A 19,566-nucleotide genomic window follows, 5' to 3' on the forward strand; every position below is an offset into this window, starting at 1 on the left:
TTGTTATTTCTGTGTCATGCCAAACATCTGGCCCATCCCACATGGGATTACAGGACACCACTATTTTACAAAACACACAGCTTCTGGTGATACATATAAGAGCAAAAAAAAATTTAATAAAATAAATTACCACATTATAAAGTACTACTATATTCTTTCAAATAACATATTTGAAATTATAGATAAATACAATAAATAAATAATAATAAAAATAATAACACTTGTTATTTACTCCCATGTTCATACCTGTTGTTGGTTGGTTAAATAATTTGTGATCTTATAGTTGAGTTTGTTTCCTATTAATGATATTCTTTAGTCCCATTGAGAATAGGAATCTCTTTTACAAGGGAGACCTGGTCAAGAAAAAGAGATTCCTAATCTTAGTGGAACTAACCTGGCTGAATAAATGTTAAATAAAAAATAATGACAATGAAAAAAACATTCTTGGTCTACATCTTCACTTCCCACATTGTGGTTTTAGGTAGAAGCGCCAGTCTGAACGATCTAAATTTGACTTTCTATCTTCATCTTTTTACTTCTTCTCTTTAGTTAACCAGGTAGACACACAAAGAATAAAAAAGTAAAATGAATCCAGATGAATGTGAATGTGCTGTGTGTGTTTGCTGCAGGTGAGGAAGCTGTTCCTGCTAAGAAAACCAAGACCGTTGTGTCCACATCTCAGATGGCGACGTCCCAGAGCAGAGTAGAGCGGGTGAGACTTCAAAACCCCCACAGGTCCTCATAGAGTCCGGCTTCCTGCGGGTCTGGAAATGTCTGGAAACAGTACAGCAAAATATTGCTGTACTGTCCCAATATACATACAGTTACATCTTTTCTGTGTTTTTTCTCATATATCAATTCTAGAAATTAAAGTCTGGAAAATGTATGAAATTTTAAAATTGAAACAGTTAATCTCTTTCTACAGAAAACACTTAGTTTTGAGCATTACTCCTTAGTTATTATTTTAATCAGTCATCACAACTGGAACAGTTTATCTCCTAGTTTATCTCTATTGAACTGTTTATATTTCTGAATAAAAATTGAAGAAAGGTAAAACTGTATATTTGGATATTTTCCACATTTTCAATTAAAAGCTCTCATTCTCCATCCGAAATAGATATATGTTAAATCAGATAATGTGTAATAAGTAGTATACAAAATAGACATATACAAAATAGACATATGTAAAACAGATACTTGAACGACCCTTTCATGGTCAAAATCATCATCCAGATCTCCACGATAAACGATCATTACAGCCAAATTGTTAGCATGCTAGCTAGTTTCAGCGGTGAATATTCAGTACCATTCTTTCATCAACTCAGTTATCTAAATATTAATCTGTATTGCATATCCCTCCCTGAATAACTAAAGGTTAAAAAGTATATCTGAATAAAGAGATATGTTAACAGACAGCTGAGCCTCGGTTTGTTTTATCCACCATCATCAGTTAAACTCTGTCACTCTGCCTGTGTTCCTGTCAGAGGATGGAGGCCAGTTTCCAGGCCACCACCATGATGGAGATGCATGTGGAAGGAGGAATGATGACTCAGCATTTGGCCCATAAAACCCCCCCCGCGGGTTCCCCCCAAACCCACCTCCAAGTCCCCCCCCTCCCTGCTGTCCAAGGTGTCCGGGGGACGGCATCAGTCGCCTTCGCCCGTCCGACACGTCAAGGCTCCCACTCCCACTCCTGTCAGGTACACACCGTCTTCAGCGTGGGGGGGCGGGGCGGGGCGGGGGGGGGGGGGGGGGGGCAGGTCAGAGAGACCGTCCCATAACCAGAAGGTCACAGGTTCAGTCCTGCTGAAGTGTCCCTGAGCCAGGCTGCTCATGAGTCAGCTGAACGTCTAAAATATAACGATCACTTTCTGAAGCTGTACACTGTTCAGCTACACAGTGACATGGTCTAGTGCAGTGGTTCTCAACGTGGGGTCCGGGGACCACCAGGGGTCCTTGAAGCAAACTGACCCCAGCCCCAAACCCAAATTGATCAACTGTTAAACTTCACCATTATTTAATTCACTACAAGTGAACACAATTAGAGAATGTAGAAGAAAGACTATTTTGATCATAGTTTCTGTTATCTCTCTCCCTACAATGCAGACAGTCATGGAATTTTGGACAAAATCATATCTAACAATAAAAATATCCTCATTCTCTTTGGGTTCGAGAGACAAATTCTCATCAAATGGGGGTCTGTGGCCCCAATGTGGACTAAATTAGGGTCCTTGATATGAAAATGGTTGAGAATCACTGGTCCAGTGGATAGTCATATAGTGCAGAATAATGTTCAGCTGTATTATGTATGTATGTACTGTATACAATTAATTGACAGTTATATTGTCCAGCTTCTATCATCACACACCATACTGAACACTGAACATCCTCCAGACCAGTCAAAAATAAAAAGTCAGGATTGGAAGTCTAGAGTTTAGAAATGGAAAATGCATAGACCCATAGATGTAAAAATTATATATTTACATTGTGTATTGTATTATTACATTGTTGTATTGTTCCTCTGCAGACCCGTGTCTCCCTCCACCAGACTGTCCGTCTCTCCCATCAGACCAGTCAAGTCTCCCATCATGACCAGGAAACGGGTGAGAACTGATTTGCATCCTGTATGTAGAATTAGAATCAGATCCAGAGTCAGGACACTTTAATCTCCACAAATAATAGAAAGCACAGAACTACTTGTAATGTAATAATCATCATCATCATCATCATCATCATCATCATCATCCTCCTCATCACTCGAACCCCCCCCCCCCCCCCAGGTCTCTGCCTCTCCGGAGGTCCTGCCCCCCTGGAAGCAGGGAGACTACACAGCAGAGAGCAGCTACACCAGTATGACCAGTATGACCAGTTCAGCCACCCAGCTGCACATGGAGCGCCACTGGGAGCAGCAAGTCAGCGGCGGCAGAGAGGTGAGGGAGGGGCCTCTGGGGGAGGGGGGAGGGGGGATGGGGGGGATGGGGGGGGGGGATTCAGTACAGTGGTGAAAGTGTCTGGGGAGTTTTGGGCCTCTGCTGCCCTCCAGTGGCAAATCTGGTGTTTGAGATTTTGTGATTCTACAAGCTGAGTGAAGATGAATGTTGGACTCACTGAATGTGTTTTTGAAGCCTGCAGATTAGTTAAAGGGGAATTCCACTGTTTCTGGGATGGCTTTTCTGTTTCAGACTTAAATTGCTTATGATGATTTGACTCAAAATAATGGAATTCTCCTTTAAATCTGAATGATATGATTGCAGCAATATTTAATGAATGCATATTGAATAATGAATCAGTATATAGCACCATAACTAAACTAACCAGCTGCTATGCAGTGAACCAGTATTTGGGCCCGGCTCTGCCTGTTGGATGTGAATGTGTTTGACTTGATGTGTGGACTGACCCGACCTGCTGTGGTGCGTCAGGAGCATGTTTCCCAGGATGACAGGAGCATGGCGGTGGCGACCGTGGTGGCGGCTGTGGATCAGGCTCGCAGCCGAGGGCCGCCTGAGGCCGAGGCCGCGCTGTCCGCCCAGCAGGTACACTGCAAATAACTACACCTGGAAACCTGGAACCTCCTCAGCAGCTGTGTCCCCATCACTTTATTCACTTTATTTATTTGTCTTGGTGGCACAGGCGCAGAAACTTAAGATTAGACTACTGAGATAGAGTAGATGAAGCTTTATTGAGCCTTAATGAACTTTAATGGGGATTAGGGCTGCACAATTAATCCCCCCCAAAAAAAGAAGAAATCGAGAAATCGCAAAATGAACTATAATCATTTTCTCAGAGTGGTGACTCCTAACATGATAATCCTAACATTCTGGCCTATAAATTAAATTGCACATAATAAAAAAAAACTTTCATTGTATTCAAATGTCACAAATGTATTTATTAATAATTTTTATTGTTTCAAGATGTGCCAATGCCACCAAGACAAATTCCTGTATTTTTATTTGCCGATCAAAGTGATCCTGATTCTGATATATGATATTTATTGCAAATCCAGCTATTAATTATGCTTAATTTAATTCTGAAGTAAGATCCCCTCTTATATTGAAACAGCCTTTATTTGCAGTCTCTTTACCTTTATGCCTGTGTTTATAATTATCCAGGAGTATACAGCATGTCTATCATGTGTCAACATGATGTATAGGTCCATATTTCTCTTCTATCTAGTTCAAATAAAGAGTTCATTTCCAAAACACTACATGTCCATTTTGGAAGAATAGCAGGAAGTTCATTGGTGGATGTCTCAGTTTGGAGCCAAACTCTTCCTTTGTGATCATCCATACTGAGCGTCCCCACAGTGCAGGTAAACTGTCTGTCCTGCTCCTGTTGTGCAGAGCTCAGCAGCAGCTGCAGAGGTTTCCTCTGCTGGGAAGAGACACTCAGAGACACACAGGGCCGTCCTGCATGCAGACGCAGCCGATCTGCGCAGACAGACAGACCGACACACAGAAACAGCCGGTCTGCGCAGACAGCCAGCTGCTCCACACTCAGACAAACACAGAGAAACAGTGATTCAGACATCGACCCTGCAGAGAGAGACCACAGCCTTCCTGCAGTCGGAGCTCGCTCCGCCCCACAGTGCTGTCCTGCAGAGGAAAACGGATGCACTTTACACTGAGGAGCACAGACTCCCCCATCTGGACTCATCCTCCTCCTCCTCAGTGCATCTGCTTCAGAACTCAGAGGAGGAGCAGGTAGATGGAGATGCAGATCAGTCGAACCCTCACTGAGTGTTTTTACCTGCACACCAATACTTTGATTACTGGGAGAAAGCAGATTAAGGCAATACTTTGATTAGGATTTTGGGTTGGTAGTAACAGGATTTACATCGCCGGCCTATATGCACTGCTCCATGCTTGCCCATGTTTGTAAGTACAGTTTTGACTTGCACAGTTTGAAAAAAACAAAAGAAATCTGACTGAGGAGTTTACCTGCCCCAATTAATGGGAAGATTGAAATCTACAGTAGGTTTGTTGACTGGGTAACACACCTAGTTACCCGGTAGTCCACTTCCGCTTCGGCTCCCTATAAAACCATCACAGATTTTTGAACAGTCCCTCCCATCAAATAAAACTGCCTTTCTCTCCATAAAGCTGGGGACAGATTATATGTGTGTCAAGCCTGATTTGAGTATGATTTGAGATTGTCTGCGGTAGTCCGGGGTAGTCTGGGGTAGTCCAGGGTAGTTCAGGTAGTCCAGGATAGTTCAGGGTAGTTTGGGTAGTTCAGGGTAGTCCAGGGTAGTCCAGGGTAGTTCAGGTAGTCCATGGTAGTCCAGGATAGTTCAGGGTAGTTTGGGTAGTTCAGGGTAGTCCAGGGTAGTCCAGGGTAGTTCAGAATAGTAGTTCAGGGTAGTTCAGGGTAGTAGTTCAGGGTAGGTCAGGGTAGTAGTTAAGGGTAGTCCGAGGTAGTTCAGGGTAGTCCGAAGTAGTTCAGGGTAGTCAAGGGTAGTTCAGTAGTAGTTCAGGACAGTAGTTCTGGAGATGTAGTTGAGGGTAGTTGAGGGTAGTCGAGGGTAGTCTGAGGTAGTCCAAGGTAGATCAGGGTAGTCCAGGGTAGTTCTGGTAGTCCAGGGTAGGTCAGGGTAGTCCTGGGTAGTCCTGGATAGTTCAGGGTAGTCCAGGGTAGTCCAGAGTAGTTCAGGGTAGTTCAGGGTAGTCCAGGGTAGTCCAGGGTAGTTCATGGGAGTAGTTCAGGGTAGTAGTTAAGGGTAGTCTGTAGTAGTTCATCGTAGTCCAGGGTATTTCAGGGTAGTCTGGGGTAGTCTGTGGTAGTCCAAGGTAGTTTAGGATAGTCCAGGGTAGTTCAGGTAGTTCAGGATAGTCCAGGGTAGTTCAGGTAGTTCAGGGTAGTCCAGGGTAGTCCAGGGTAGTTGAGGTAATTCAGGGTAGTCCAGGGTTGTCCAGGGTAGTCCAGGGTAGTCCAGGGTAGTTCAGGGTAGTCCAGGGTTGTCCAGGGTGGTTCAGGGTAGTTCAGGGTTGTCCAGGGTAGTTCAGGTAATTCAGGGTAGTCCAGGGTTGTCCAGGGTAGTTCAGGGTAGTTCAGGGTAGTCCAGGGTGGTTCAGGGTAGTTCAGGGTAGTTCAGGGTAGTTCGGGTAGTCCAGGGTGGTTCAAGGTAGTTCAGGGTAGTTCAGGGTTGCACTGTATAGTCGCAGCTGTAATCGTTGTGTGTGTGGGAGTGAAAGACTCAAATCTCTCTCCTATGATCCTAGTCGGCAACGTCAAACATGTTTGATTTTATCAGGGCTAGTCTTTGCGTAATCCTGTGTTGTGAGTTCTTCAAAGCCTCAAATCGTAACAGGAATTTTCTTTAGCCAATGAAAGACAGACGAAGAAAGAGGAGAAAAAGCTGAAAAAAGACTGAAAATCTGCAAATTTCAGTTGTTAAATGTGTGCTGCTCAATCTTTTCATTATTGTGTCCCCAGCTTGACTGATCTCCCATTGGTTTACACTTTTGAATGATCCGTCACTGTGTTATGTCCCGCCCCAACATCCTGTTTCAACAGGAAATACGTCACATTCAGGCAGCAAGATGCTTTCAAAATGCTGTTTAGTTGTGACTTTAAGATAATCAGATAGATACATGACATGTTTCAGTAGTCGGAGTGTTGCCTTAATCAGGTTAAGATCGAATTATTAGTGTGCATGTAAACCACATCACCTCTCTGTAGATAACATCACAACACTGATCACAGTCTGTCAGGTTAACATTTACTGAGACACTCTCTAGCCTTTTTAGTCTGTCACCGTTAGATCACGTCATCCATCGCTGAACTTCACACCCGCTCTCCTTCACCTTTGACCTCCATCCCCTGCTGTATGTATGTACCTTATGAAGAAATCACAACCAGGACAGAGTGCATCTTCTCTCTGCATGAGTCATAACCAGAGACAGCTGCATGTTTCAGGTTGAATGCTGCACGATGCATGCTTCCATACGTTCAGTGATGATGATTTTCATGGGAACAACCACCATTCTTTTGCTGATCTGTTGTGTATATTATTTTGTGAAGTATTTCAGTTTCTAGCTTTGGGTTTTGGTAGAGTTTCTGCTTACTTCGTGCCATGGATGTCCTGAGATCTATGTGCTGTATCCAACCCGCTGTTCGTTGTCTCCAGGCTGAGGGAGGGAAAAGAGCCGGGGCGGTGGCCACGGTGGTGGCCGCCGTCGACCTCGCTCGCGTCCGTCAGCCCGTGCATGTGGAGGGCGGTCTGGCTGAAGACGAGGCTGTAGAGGCGGAGTTAAGGCAGCAGGCCGCCGCCACTGCAGAGATACACATTGCAAAGAAAACGCTGCCTGTTGAAATGCCAACTGTCGCTCCGACCGCAGAGCAGCGCACAGTCCAGGTCTGCCAGGTTGGAGGAGTTTGTTTCATTCATACTGAGAAGATTTGAGGTCTGACTCTTTTTAACCACTCAACCTTCTCAAACTCTGTTGGTTACTCTAGATACAGAGAACGACAGAAAGCTCCCTCCATGTGGACACTGGTCTCGCTCCGTCCCCAGTTCCACATTTCACAGTTTCTAAAGTTTCTGTCCCTAAACCTGATCCTAGCTATGAGGTAAGGACAGGCAACAGGCAGATGGGAGTCAACAAAATATTCATTTCATCTTTAACACACACACATCCTAACACACGGTCTCCACTGTTTTCTTATGTGGTGTGCTGCACTTTGAATTCACCTCATTACACTGTCAGCCATCCTAGCACGTTACATCACAGCAGAGGTGGGGACTTGAGTCACATGACTTGGACTCGGGCCATATGACTTGAACTCGAGTCACAGTTTTGACTTGATTTGACTTGATGCATGAAGAGAAGACTTGGGACTTGACTTGGATTCTGGTGATTTGGGACTTGACTTGTACTTTGATGACTTGAAAAGGTTTCTAAAGTCTTGACTTGAGATCTTGTGTTTGTGTAAATGACTTAGATTGAAAGTGATGAGATTTGTTCCAGCAGACGACTGAATTTAAATTCTGTTTTCTGAATTTGTATGGAATGATTGAATTTATTGAAGTTGATTATAGAAATCAAACTCATGATGCTCTTACCAAGTTTTTATCCTATTAAAACCATATTGCATTGAAAAGTCCTAGATATTTAGTTTTCTTTAAGATATTAAATTGATACTGGACTCTTGATTTGTTCTGACTTGACTTGCTGTTCTACATTTAGACTTCAGACTTGACATTAATGACATGGACCTGACTTAATGATTTACATTTAGACTTGAGACTTGACTTGAGCCTCAAGACCTGAGACTCACTTTGGGACTTGAGTGAAGTTGACCTGGTCACACCTCTGCATCATATTTTCTTTTCTTTTTAAAAAATGTTTTTTTTCATATATATATATATATGTTCTTATCTTGGAATATTCTTCAATATTTTTACCCAAAACTAATTTCCATGAGATAATTCCCACTTTCCATGAGATTCAGTTCCCACCATCTCCTCACTAATCCCCAGCTAAACGAAGCCGTGGATTGTTGATTTTTGTTCTGGTTTGATGGTAACGCTGTTCTCCTTGGGTTGGTCAGGTCTCCAGGTCAGGCTCTGCTATCGCCTCTCTGCAGAAAGAGCTTTCCTCTCCCTCTCCCACTAGAAAGATCATCAAGCCGGTCAAGTCTCCCAGTCCTTCTCGTAAAGTTCTGGAGATGAGAGTGACTCCGGAGCCCCACCTTCCTCCCTTTAAAGACCCCAGATATCAGACTCGCTATGACAGTCAGTTACAGCCGGGGGGGGCGTACGCAGTGAGTGAGGAGGAGTTTGAGGACTGGGAGCCTCAGGTTGGTTCTCTCTGGTTCTCCCTTCCCCTTTTAACCCTGTGTGGACTGTCACCTGCGTGCCCATTGGTTAAAACCTCCTCTTCACCGTAACGCCACAGCCAATCAGACGTCTCTTTACCTCAGCGCTCACCCACCTCATGAAGAAGTGTCCGCCTGGCTCATCTCCCTCTTCTTCTTCTTCTACTCTTCCTGTCTTCATCTCTTCGCCTTCACCCCTCTGTCTTCTTGTTCTGTGGTGACAGTTTGTCTCTGCAGGGTTTTATCTGTTCTAACTGGCTTCCATCCCTCCATCCTTACTGTTCGCCCTGCTGAAAAGAGAAAAGGTTGTGTGATGATGTCTGACCTTGTTGATGTGTCCTCAGGAGGCGGCTGCGGTGCCGGCGCCGGCGCAGGAGCCTGTCGTTCCTCCTACTCTTATTGCTGTGAGTACTTCCTGTCTGCTTATGCTTTCCATCCCTCAGAATATAACTACTGGAATAATTATTATTGGCTTTTATTGGGCCTTGTTGTATTGTTTTGCCTTTTGCTGACTACTATCAGCTCTGGTCAAATTGTTTTTCTGCCTTTTTTATTTCTCTTTCCTGTGCTTTTGTTTGATTTTATTACCTCCTGTTTTACTTACTTGTCTCTGTAAAACACTTTGTAACTTTGTTTTGAACAGTGCTATATAAATAAAGTTATTAGAAGTATTATTATTATTGGATATCCCCTATCACATCATTTTTATTAGGATCTCTTTTAGCCCAATTGAGCTGCTCTTCTTAAAAACACACTAATCGATACAAAATGAAACACACCAACAAAACATACAAATAACACACAAGTAAAACTTACAAATATAAGCATTCATAAAAACATACAGAGCAAGAGAGAAAAGTGCATTAATGCAGATAACAAGAAAGAACAAACACTTTTTCAACACACAATGCTGTTTCTTTTCAGTATGTGTTAATTACAACACATAATGACTCAGCACATGTTTCTATTGACATAAAGTATATTGTATTGAAAAGTAAAACAAATGTATGTTATCCCAAACTAAACACAGATGTGTTGAAAATGATGCATCCTGTTGTAGAGAAGAAGTGAAGAAGTGCATCCTGGTCTTTCCAGCTGTGTGAAAAATGTTTGCATTTTGCAGAGCCTGAAGAACATGTCCGTGACGGAGGGCGAGTCCATAACGCTGCAGTGCCAGATCAGCGGTCACCCCGCTCCGGTCATCATGTGGTTCAGAGAGGACTACAAGATCGAGAGCTCCATCGACTTCCAGATCAGCTACGAGAGCGGATTCGCCCGCCTGGTGATCCGCGAGGCCTTCGCCGAAGACAGCGGCCGCTTCACCTGCACCGCCACCAGCGAGGCGGGAACCGTCAGCACGTCCTGCTACCTGCTGGTCAAAGGTAACGGCAGCAGCCAAGAAATCTAATCTCAACGAAAACCTGATCTACTCTGTCATATAAAAGCTGGAAGCGTTATTACTCTTGACATGAAATGAATATTAAAGGGTCATCATACACTTTTTCTGCCTGCTGCACAATTTTGAAAAATGCAAATTTTGAAAAAATTCGGTAAACCACCAAAATGACACTATTGAGTCAAAGGTTTTTCAGCCACTAGTTGGTGACAGTAAAATGGGATAATGCACAGATTATGCAATGTATTGATAAGATTATGACCAGGATGGATGCGTTTCATCATAAAATTGTCATGAACATTGCTGAAAACAGTGAGTTGGTGAGTGGTTTTATACTCCTTTAATAAGCAGCAACATCTGCTATAGGAACCGGTTGAAGTGTAACTGACAAGAGAATATTGTAGGTTTATTAAGGTTTTATGTGTTTTAACAACCTTGATTCTCCCTTCTAGTATCAGAAGAAATTGAGAGTAGAGAAGAAACCATGACAGTCACTGAAATCGGAATCACACAGGAAAAAATGTGAGTTGCAAAGTCTGACAAATTAAACTGTTGAACACCATTTGTTAAAGTCGCTCAATGATGCTGTTTTCATAGCTATTATAGATCTCTGTATAGTCCTAAACAAACATCAATACATGTGTTAAACATTTGACCATCTCTATTTGCTCTAACTGTTGGTGTGATGTCACTTCAGCGTTGCCGTAGAGACAAAGGAGCAGGCTGTGACGGAGGTGAGTACCGGAGAGACCGCCGCTCCCTTCTTCATCAGGAAGCCCAGCATCCAGAAGCTGGTGGAGGGAGGAAGTGTCGTCTTCGACTGCCAGATCGGAGGAAGCCCCAAACCTCACATCATCTGGAAGAAGAGCGGTGTGCCGCTCACTACTGGATACAGGTACACCTTCCCATCAGCTCGGCGCTCACATGGGACATTTGGCATCTGTCATACTCACAGACAAGTTGGAACCACCTGGGTCAACCTGATCTCAGACAAATGTTTCAATATTTGAGTGTTTTTTTTTTCATCAGATACAAAGTTGCCTACAAGAAAGAGACTGGAGAATGCAGGTTGGAGATCTCCATGACCTTCGCTGATGATGCTGGAGAATACTCCGTCTTCGCCAAGAACCAGCTTGGAGAAGCCTCAGCCTCCGCCAGCCTGCTGGAGGAAGGTACGTCGTTCATCCATCTCTCAATCTAGGGATTGTATTGCCTGATATCAGACAGAATTGTCAACTCGTTCCACTCCATTTCCATCTTCAGTTTGACATTGCCTCCACTCTAACTGATTTCCGTGGGGGAGGGGGATTCGATTTTCCCTAACCAATCACTAGAGACCAACGTATCCGCCTGAATCTAACGTCATTTTAAGTCGACACTGATGCGTAGCCATGACAACACCAGAGACGGCTCAGAAAGTATAGAGCATCTTTGACAAGACGGAGCCAAGTAAAAACAAAGTATTTCGGATTTCAAAGTAATTGGTACTTTTAATCGATTTAGAACAGCCTGGATAGCAGCGTCTATCTTGTCTATAGCGGTCGCCATTGTTGTTATTACTCCTCCTTGGTTCCGGCGCACAGCTTGACAACAGCTTGACAACGGCGTTAGTCCCGCCCGTGGCGCTGATTGGCCAATCGTTAGTCCCCCCCCGGCGCTCATTGGACCGATCGTTTTTCAACCGAGAAACCGCTGTTTCATGTCACGATGCCAGACCAGAATCAGTCAACTGGTGAAGTGGGCGGAGTCAAAGGTCTGGACCCAGGCAAGGGATTGTATCTTCAAAGGTTTAGCTTCAGAAAGGCCTTTTTAGAAAATTGTTAGAAATCAGTTGTATTTATCACCATAATGAACCAACTGAATAGAGACCTGTGGATGTATTGAATATTCTAAGAAAAGCAGTTTTTTGACCTTTGGCTGACAGTATTTCTGTGTTTGTGTTTACAGAGGAATACGAAGCCTACATGAAGCTGCATGACGTGACATATAAAACTGAAGTGACGACGACGACGATGGTGGTGCAGGAGCCCACCGTGGTCGTGAGTCAGTACGAGCTGGAACAGAGGAGGGTGACGACCCCCATGAGCTTTGTTTCAGAAACGGTACTTTCTAACAAAATCTCTCTAGTCTTTTGGTTACAGCTGTGTGCGACCAAGGTTATGCAAAATTCTCAGTATTCATTGATTCAACTTTAACGTTAAACACAACGTAACTTTTTTCAGGAATTCCACATTTCTGCCTTTGAGCAGAGGATCATCCAGGAGATTGAGCTCCGTATCATTAAGATTACCTACAGAGAGATCGTGACAGAGGATGGAGAACTGATGGTGACTGCAGCAGAGGACGAGGCCGTGCAGTCAGCCTTCGACACTCCAGTCAAAAACTACAGGATCATGGATGGAATGGGCGTCACTTTCCACTGCAAGATGGCAGGAACGCCACTGCCCAAGGTACTGAACTGAGTGTACCAGTAGAAGTTTTGTCAAAATGCATTCTTTTGCAGAAATAGGTTTCTGTTAACTTGTGTGAAAATTGATACAATATCCTGTATTGCTGTATTTGTTGAACTAAAATGGCAGGCTTAAGTAGAAATAAAGGACAGATCAGATAATTTGATTTGCTGGGCCTTTCTTGAAGGCACCCAAGGTTTGGCTGCCATTAGGTTTGAAAGGTTATAGCCAGTCCATTAATATCTATCAGCTTAATTGTCCAGAAAATAAAAACAAAATCCACTGGACTTAAAATTGGAGAGTTGAAGACGTTTTGCAGAGAGGCTTCATCAGTTCTACTTAGTGGTCAGGTCAGGATCTACTTAGGTTCAACGTATAGGAGTTCTACTGACTGGTGGGGAATTCCCCGGCATTCAACCTCTGTGGGTGATTCACACCATGAAGTCACTTGAGAGTTGTTGACTGTCACATGACTGTCATGTGGTAGTCATTAGAGCCACATGACAGTCATGTAGGAGTCATTAGAATCACGAGTGGAGGGATGAATTGGTGTGAACCTCCAGGTTGTGAATGGGAGTAAGCTGGCGTGTTTCTGAACCGCCGAGGTAAAGATTTTATGACGGCGTTTTATGTAGCGGACAAGCGATGTCGCAGTCCCCCCCCCCCCCCCCTTATTAGGGACATTACCTTCATGGTGTGAATCACCAAAGGTTAAATGGCGGGGAATTCCTGACCACTCAGGAGAACTGATGAAGTCTCTTGGCTGAAACCTAGTACCATCTTAATCATACTTAATTGTATCGGATGCACAATTATCTTACAATTACATTTTGTCTTTTGCCAGATTGCATGGTACAAAGATGGCAACCGCATCAGGCACGGCGGCCGCTACCAGATGGAGGTTCTTCAGGATGGTAGAGCCAGCCTGCGTCTGCCTGTGGTGCTGCCAGAGGATGAGGGCGTTTACACCGCCTTCGCCTGCAACATGAAGGGAAATGCTGTCAGCTCTGGGAAGCTCTATGTGGAGCCGTCCGGAGCAGTGACACCTCAGAGATACACACCCCAGCCGGCCATGCAGAGGATCAGGTGGGATTCTGTGTACTCACAGGACTGATAAATACGTCTAATGCTTAACCGCTATAAACACCTCGGTACTGATGACTGATATTTTCTCAGGTCCACATCTCCTCGTTCTCTGAGCCGCTCGCCCGGCCGTTCTTCCAGCCGTTCGCCCGGACGCTCTCCCGCTCGCAGGCTTGATGAGACAGACGAGGCTCAGCTGGAGAGACTCTACAAGCCTGTGTTCGTCATGAAGCCTTCCTCAAGCAAATGCTCTGAGGGGCAGACTGCTAGGTTTGACCTGAAGGTTGTTGGCAGACCGATGCCTGACACATACTGGTTCCACAATGGTAAGTGAAACAAGCTCTAAGACTCTTGACATACTTATTATCATATATATCTTTCTCCCTTTTAGTAAAAACTTTTTATCCTTTTCTCAGGACAACAAGTGGTCAATGACTACACCCACAAGATAGTGATTAAAGAGGATGGTACTCAGTCTCTGATCATAGTGCCAGCCATGCCACAAGACTCTGGAGAGTGGACAGTTGTCGCTCAGAATAGAGCTGGAAAGACCTCTATCTCCGTAACTCTCACTGTTGATGGTAAGACCGTGTCACAAATCTATCATATTGGACTTGTGATTTCAAGCAAAATGCTCATGTGGTATATGTTACCCTATCTTGACCAGTAATGTATTTCACCATCTACAGCTCGAGAAAGCCTGGTGCGTCCTCAGTTCATTGATAAGCTGAAGAACATCAGTGTTAAACAGGGCACTCTGGTTGAGTTGGCTGTCAAGGCCATTGGAAACCCCATCCCTGACATCGTCTGGCTGAAGAACAGTGACATTATCACCCCACATAAGCATCCACATATCAAGTACGTATTTCGTTTTGACTATAAATGTATTTTGTTTTAATGGCTTTCTAATAATGTTAATCAAACATGTAAAAACTTTCGGGGACTGTCAAAAATGGAAAATTGTCCTGATAAATCAATCCAAATGTCTATTCCAGGATTGAAGGCACTAAGGGAGAAGCCAAATTCCAGATCCCTTCCACCGCAGGTTCTGACAGTGCCTGGTACACAGCTACAGCCATCAACAAGGCTGGAAGAGATACCACTCGCTGCAGAGTCAATGTTGAGGTGGACTTCACTGCACCTCAAGCAGAGAGAAAGCTCATTATTCCCAAAGGAACCTACAAGGCGAAGGAGATTGCAGCTCCAGAGTTGGAGCCCCTTCATCTCCGTTATGGTCAAGAGCAGTGGGAGGAGGGAGACCTTTATGACAAAGAGAAGCAGCAGAAACCTCAGTTCAAGAAGAAGCTGACCTCTGTCAGAATGAAGCGTTTTGGTCCAGCTCATTTTGAATGCAGACTGACCCCTATTGGTGATCCCACTATGGTAGTAGAGTGGCTGCATGATGGCAAACCCCTGGCAGCAGCTAACAGGCTGCGCATGGTCAATGAATTCGGCTACTGCAGTCTTGACTATGAAGTTGCTTATGCTAGAGACAGCGGTGTCATCACCTGCAGAGCTACTAACAAGTTTGGAGTTGACCAGACCTCAGCCACCCTGATTGTCAAGGACGAGAAGGGCCTTGTTGAAGAAACACAGCTTCCTGAAGGCAGGAAGGGAGTACACAGAATAGATGAGATGGAGCGCATGGCTCATGAGGGAGGACCTGCAGGAGTCTGTACAGATGAGGAGACTGAGAAGACTAAACCTGAGATTGTCCTGGTTCCCGAACCAGCCAGAGTGCTGGAAGGTGACGTTGCACGATTCCGTTGCAGAGTGACTGGTTATCCAACACCCAAGGTTAACTGGTACCTCAACGGACAACTTATTCGCAAAAGCAAGAGATATAGACTTCGTTATGACGGTATTTATTACTTGGAGATTGTTGATGTCAAGTCCTACGATTCAGGAGAGGTCAGGGTTGTTGCAGATAATCCTTTGGGCACAGCTGAGCACACCGTGAAGCTGGAGATCCAACAGAGAGAAGACTTTAGGTCCGTCCTTCGTCGTGCTCCAGAACAGAAGGCTGCAGAGACCTCACAAGAAACTGGCAGAATTGCATTTGATGTTGTGAAGGTTGACAGACCCGGTGAGACCGCACAAGACAGGGAAGTTGTGAAGCTGAGGAAGACCCAGAGAATCGTTCATGAGAAAACCTCAGAGGAGTCAGACGAGCTGAAGAGCAAATTTAAGCGCAGGACAGAGGAAGGTTTCTATGAGTCCATCTCTGCTGTGGAGTTCAAGTCTCGCAAGAAGGATGACTCTTATGAGGATTTGCTGAAGAAGACAAAAGAGGAGCTGCTTCATCACCTGAAGGAGAAAGAAGAGGCTGAGAGGAAGAGGTTGGAGGAACAGGGCAAAGTGACCATCCCCACAATCAAACCAGAGAGGATCCAGCTCTCCCCCAGCATGGAAGCTCCTAAAATCCTGGAGCGTATTGCAAGCAAGACCGTTGCTCCGATGGATGAGGTTCGTTTTCGAGTCAGAGTGGTCGGCAGACCAGAACCTGAGTGCCAGTGGTTCAAGAACGGCATTCAGCTGGACAAGTCTGACCGTATTTACTGGTACTGGCCTGAAGACCATGTATGTGAATTGGTGATCAGAGATGTCACAGCGGAGGATTCTGCTAGCATCATGGTTAAGGCCATGAATGTTGCCGGGGAGGCCTCAAGCCATGCCTTCCTGCTGGTGCAAGGTATGGTCACTTTATGCCAGTATGTTGGGTGTTCATTCCTTTGTCTGTTTTTAACATCATGCTTATGACAATTAAGTCCCATTTTCTCACCAGCAACATGCTCACCAGCAACATGCCCAGCAACATGCTCTTTGCTTTTTGTCCCAAAGTATTTCAAAGTCTCACATGTTATTTTCTCATTGCAGCCAAGGCAGCAATTAACTTCACCCAAAACCTGGAGGATGCCAATGCCAAGGAGAAGGACACTATGGTGACATTTGAGTGTGAGACCAACGAGCCTTTCGTTAAGGTCAAATGGCTGAAGAACAACGCAGAGATCTTCTCTGGAGACAAATACAGGATGCACTCTGACAGAAAGGTTCACTTCCTGTCTGTGCTGGTGATTGAATTGAAGGATGATGCAGAATACAGCTGCGTGGTTGTAGATGACGAGAGTGTCAGGACTAGCGCAAGGCTCCATGTAGAAGGTGATCTTTACATCAGTTGTCTTTCTGTCTGTTAGTCTTAAGTCTCTGCGATTGATAGATTGGTAGATAATGGTGTGGGATGGTGGTTCCTAACATTGATCTGCATCCAGGTGCTGCCCTGGATCTCATCAAGCACTTGGAGAACATTGAGGTGCCAGAGACCTACTCTGGAGAGTTTGAGGTTGAGTTGTCTCGTGAGGACGCTGAGGGAACCTGGTACTTCGGAGAGAAGGAGCTGTCTCCCAGCGGTAAATACGTCATGTCCTCCCGCCGTGGAAGACACACCCTGTCTGTCAAGGATGTCAAGAAGGAGGACCAGGGAAAATATACCTTTGTATGTGGAGATCTGAGGACCAGCGCATCCCTGAAGATGAAATGTAAGCAATTTGAATTGATCTCATTAATGGATCAAAGAACGACTGTTATAATCTGTCATTAGTTCTCTGAACGTTTGCTGTAAGTTGCTTCTAAGTCATGGTTGTGTAATGGGATGAAAGGACAGTGCGCAGCAGCGTCCATGGTGATGAACTGTGTCTCTGTTCCTGCAGTGCGTCCTGTGACCCTGATGCAGCCCCTGACTGACCTGACCGTCTGTGAGGGAGACATTGCTCAGCTGGAGGTCAGGTTCTCCCAGGAAAACGTTGAAGGAACCTGGATGAAGAATGGCCAGGCCATCTCCGCCTCGGACCGCGTCCACATCATTATCGATAAGTTAGTTCACAAGCTGCTGGTGGAGAACGTCAGCAGAGAAGACGCTGCTTCCTACTCCTTCGTCGTTCCTGCCCAGGACATCTCCACTTCTGGCAAACTCAACGTTCAAAGTACGAGACCAGATTTGACTACGAAACATAACACCACATTTTAATCACTAAGAATATTATGCAGCCGACAACATTGGGCAATCACATGGAAACTTTTGTTGGCACCAGTATAAACAGTACAAGTCAAGACAGCCGACATAACATTTCCCTGCATACCAGACTGTTACTATATATTTTGTATTTGTTAATTCTTAACAGACAGATAGGGGAAGCATCTCTGATTAGTACCGCTAGAACAGTGGTTCTCAACGTGGGGTCCGGGGACCACCAGGGCTCCTTGAGGGGGTTCCAGGGGGTCCCCAGCAAACTGTAAAAAAAAAAAAAAAAAAAAAAATTGAATAATGACTATTTTGATCATCGTTTCACTGTTATCTCTCTACCTACAATACAGTCATGGAATTCTTGACAAAATCATAGAATAATAAATTAGGGGTCCTTGATATGAAAAAGGTTGAGAACCACTGCGCTAGAATATTTTGAAACTTTACATTTTCTGTTATCTATCATCATCTTTGTTCTCCCTTTCCTCACAGCCATTGATATCGTAGTGCCACTGAAGGACGTATCCTCCGTTGAGGGCACCAAGGCTGTTCTGGAGGCCAAGATCTCAGCTCAGGATATCAGCTCAGTCAAATGGTACCACAATGACAAGCTGCTGATGCCCAGTGACAGAATCCAGATGGTGGCAAAGGGAGCCAAGCAGCGCCTGGTCTTCGCCAGGACCTTCGCCTCCGATGAAGGACGCTACAAACTGGTGGTCGGCAAAGTCGACACCAGCTGCAGCCTGTCTGTCGAGAGTAAGAGCTTGTCCAATTTGATTTAATCTAAAAGTGAAGGAATTCACCAGGGTCACCAAATTTTTTTGTTCCTTTTTTAAAATTTTATTTCTTCTAAATTACATCAAATTTCTAGGCTATTAATAATAATACTACTACGAATACTACTAATACCACTACTAGTTATTATTATTAATAGCCTAGAAATTTGATCTTACTATTTAAGCAAAAACAGTGGTCATTTTGTGTAATTTTCTCATTCCTGCCATTTCCAGTGAAATGGGCTGATTGTGGAAAAGGGAACCTACTTGAAAGAAAAGGACAAAATTTTCACTGCAACTATCATTATATGTGTTGCGTTAGGGTTATTCGATATGCGGAAAATATGGCAATATTTGCGAAATATCCCAGTATTCAATATTATTGAATATCGGCCCAAGCCTAATTCAAATAATTAATATAAAATAATATAATTACATTAATTAATGTTATTGTACTGTTACTCAATCCAAAATCTGTTTCCAGGGGGCCCTACCTATCTTTAGAGTCACAAACTGTATTGGAATTTAGCAGCCATTCACAAATTCACTATGATTCACTGTTTGATGTATTTTGTTCTTCTAAAAACCACGTTGTTGTTTCTACAGAGGTGCAGATAGTGAGGCACATGGAGGACAAGGTGTGCTCGGAGTCCCAGAACGTCACCTTCCAGGTTGAGGTTTCTCACCCCGGCATCGATCCAGTCTGGACCTTCAAGAGCCAGCAGCTCAAAGCCGGTCCCAAACACAAGATGGAGTCCAAGGGGAAGGTTCACACTCTGACTATTATTGACGCCATGAAGGACGAGGAGGGCGAGTACACATTCCACGCCGGTGAAAAGACGTCCAGCGCTAAGCTCACTGTCTCTGGTACGTTCAGTATATTTAAAGCATTGTGAGTTATACAATATATATCTATATATATCTATATATATATATATATCTACAACTACTTTGAAACCATATTTAAGCAATGAGAGGGATGAGGCCCTAAAAGCCCTGAAAATGTTTTGTATTCCCCTCAAT

At 44.3% G+C, this 19,566-nt stretch overlaps 1 protein-coding gene across 1 annotated transcript in view; it reads left to right on the plus strand.

Annotated features, from left to right (window-relative positions):
- Window positions 1-629: 629 nt before the first annotated feature.
- Window positions 630-19,566, plus strand: part of LOC139638369 (titin-like) — a gene marked incomplete at both ends in the record, with an annotated part of 67,174 nt that continues 48,237 nt past the window's right edge. The window contains 27 exon segments of the mRNA XM_071512489.1: window positions 630-712; window positions 1,485-1,571; window positions 1,573-1,700; window positions 2,528-2,603; window positions 2,781-2,930; window positions 3,420-3,533; window positions 4,341-4,700; window positions 7,127-7,363; window positions 7,456-7,569; window positions 8,551-8,799; window positions 9,165-9,221; window positions 9,941-10,199; window positions 10,666-10,735; window positions 10,911-11,108; window positions 11,243-11,385; window positions 12,161-12,315; window positions 12,436-12,663; window positions 13,508-13,749; window positions 13,840-14,072; window positions 14,163-14,327; window positions 14,436-14,604; window positions 14,742-16,438; window positions 16,624-16,905; window positions 17,016-17,282; window positions 17,454-17,726; window positions 18,260-18,523; window positions 19,150-19,410. Of these exon segments, the coding sequence (XP_071368590.1) occupies window positions 630-712; window positions 1,485-1,571; window positions 1,573-1,700; window positions 2,528-2,603; window positions 2,781-2,930; window positions 3,420-3,533; window positions 4,341-4,700; window positions 7,127-7,363; window positions 7,456-7,569; window positions 8,551-8,799; window positions 9,165-9,221; window positions 9,941-10,199; window positions 10,666-10,735; window positions 10,911-11,108; window positions 11,243-11,385; window positions 12,161-12,315; window positions 12,436-12,663; window positions 13,508-13,749; window positions 13,840-14,072; window positions 14,163-14,327; window positions 14,436-14,604; window positions 14,742-16,438; window positions 16,624-16,905; window positions 17,016-17,282; window positions 17,454-17,726; window positions 18,260-18,523; window positions 19,150-19,410 (6,561 nt within the window).

The sequence above is a fragment of the Centroberyx affinis genome, unplaced genomic scaffold, assembly GCF_046629955.1.
Source record: "Centroberyx affinis isolate AG114_WGS23_722 - 3 ecotype Tasmania unplaced genomic scaffold, CSIRO-AGI_Caff_v1 ptg006318l_1, whole genome shotgun sequence".
In the NCBI taxonomy this organism is placed as follows: domain Eukaryota; kingdom Metazoa; phylum Chordata; class Actinopteri; order Beryciformes; family Berycidae; genus Centroberyx; species Centroberyx affinis.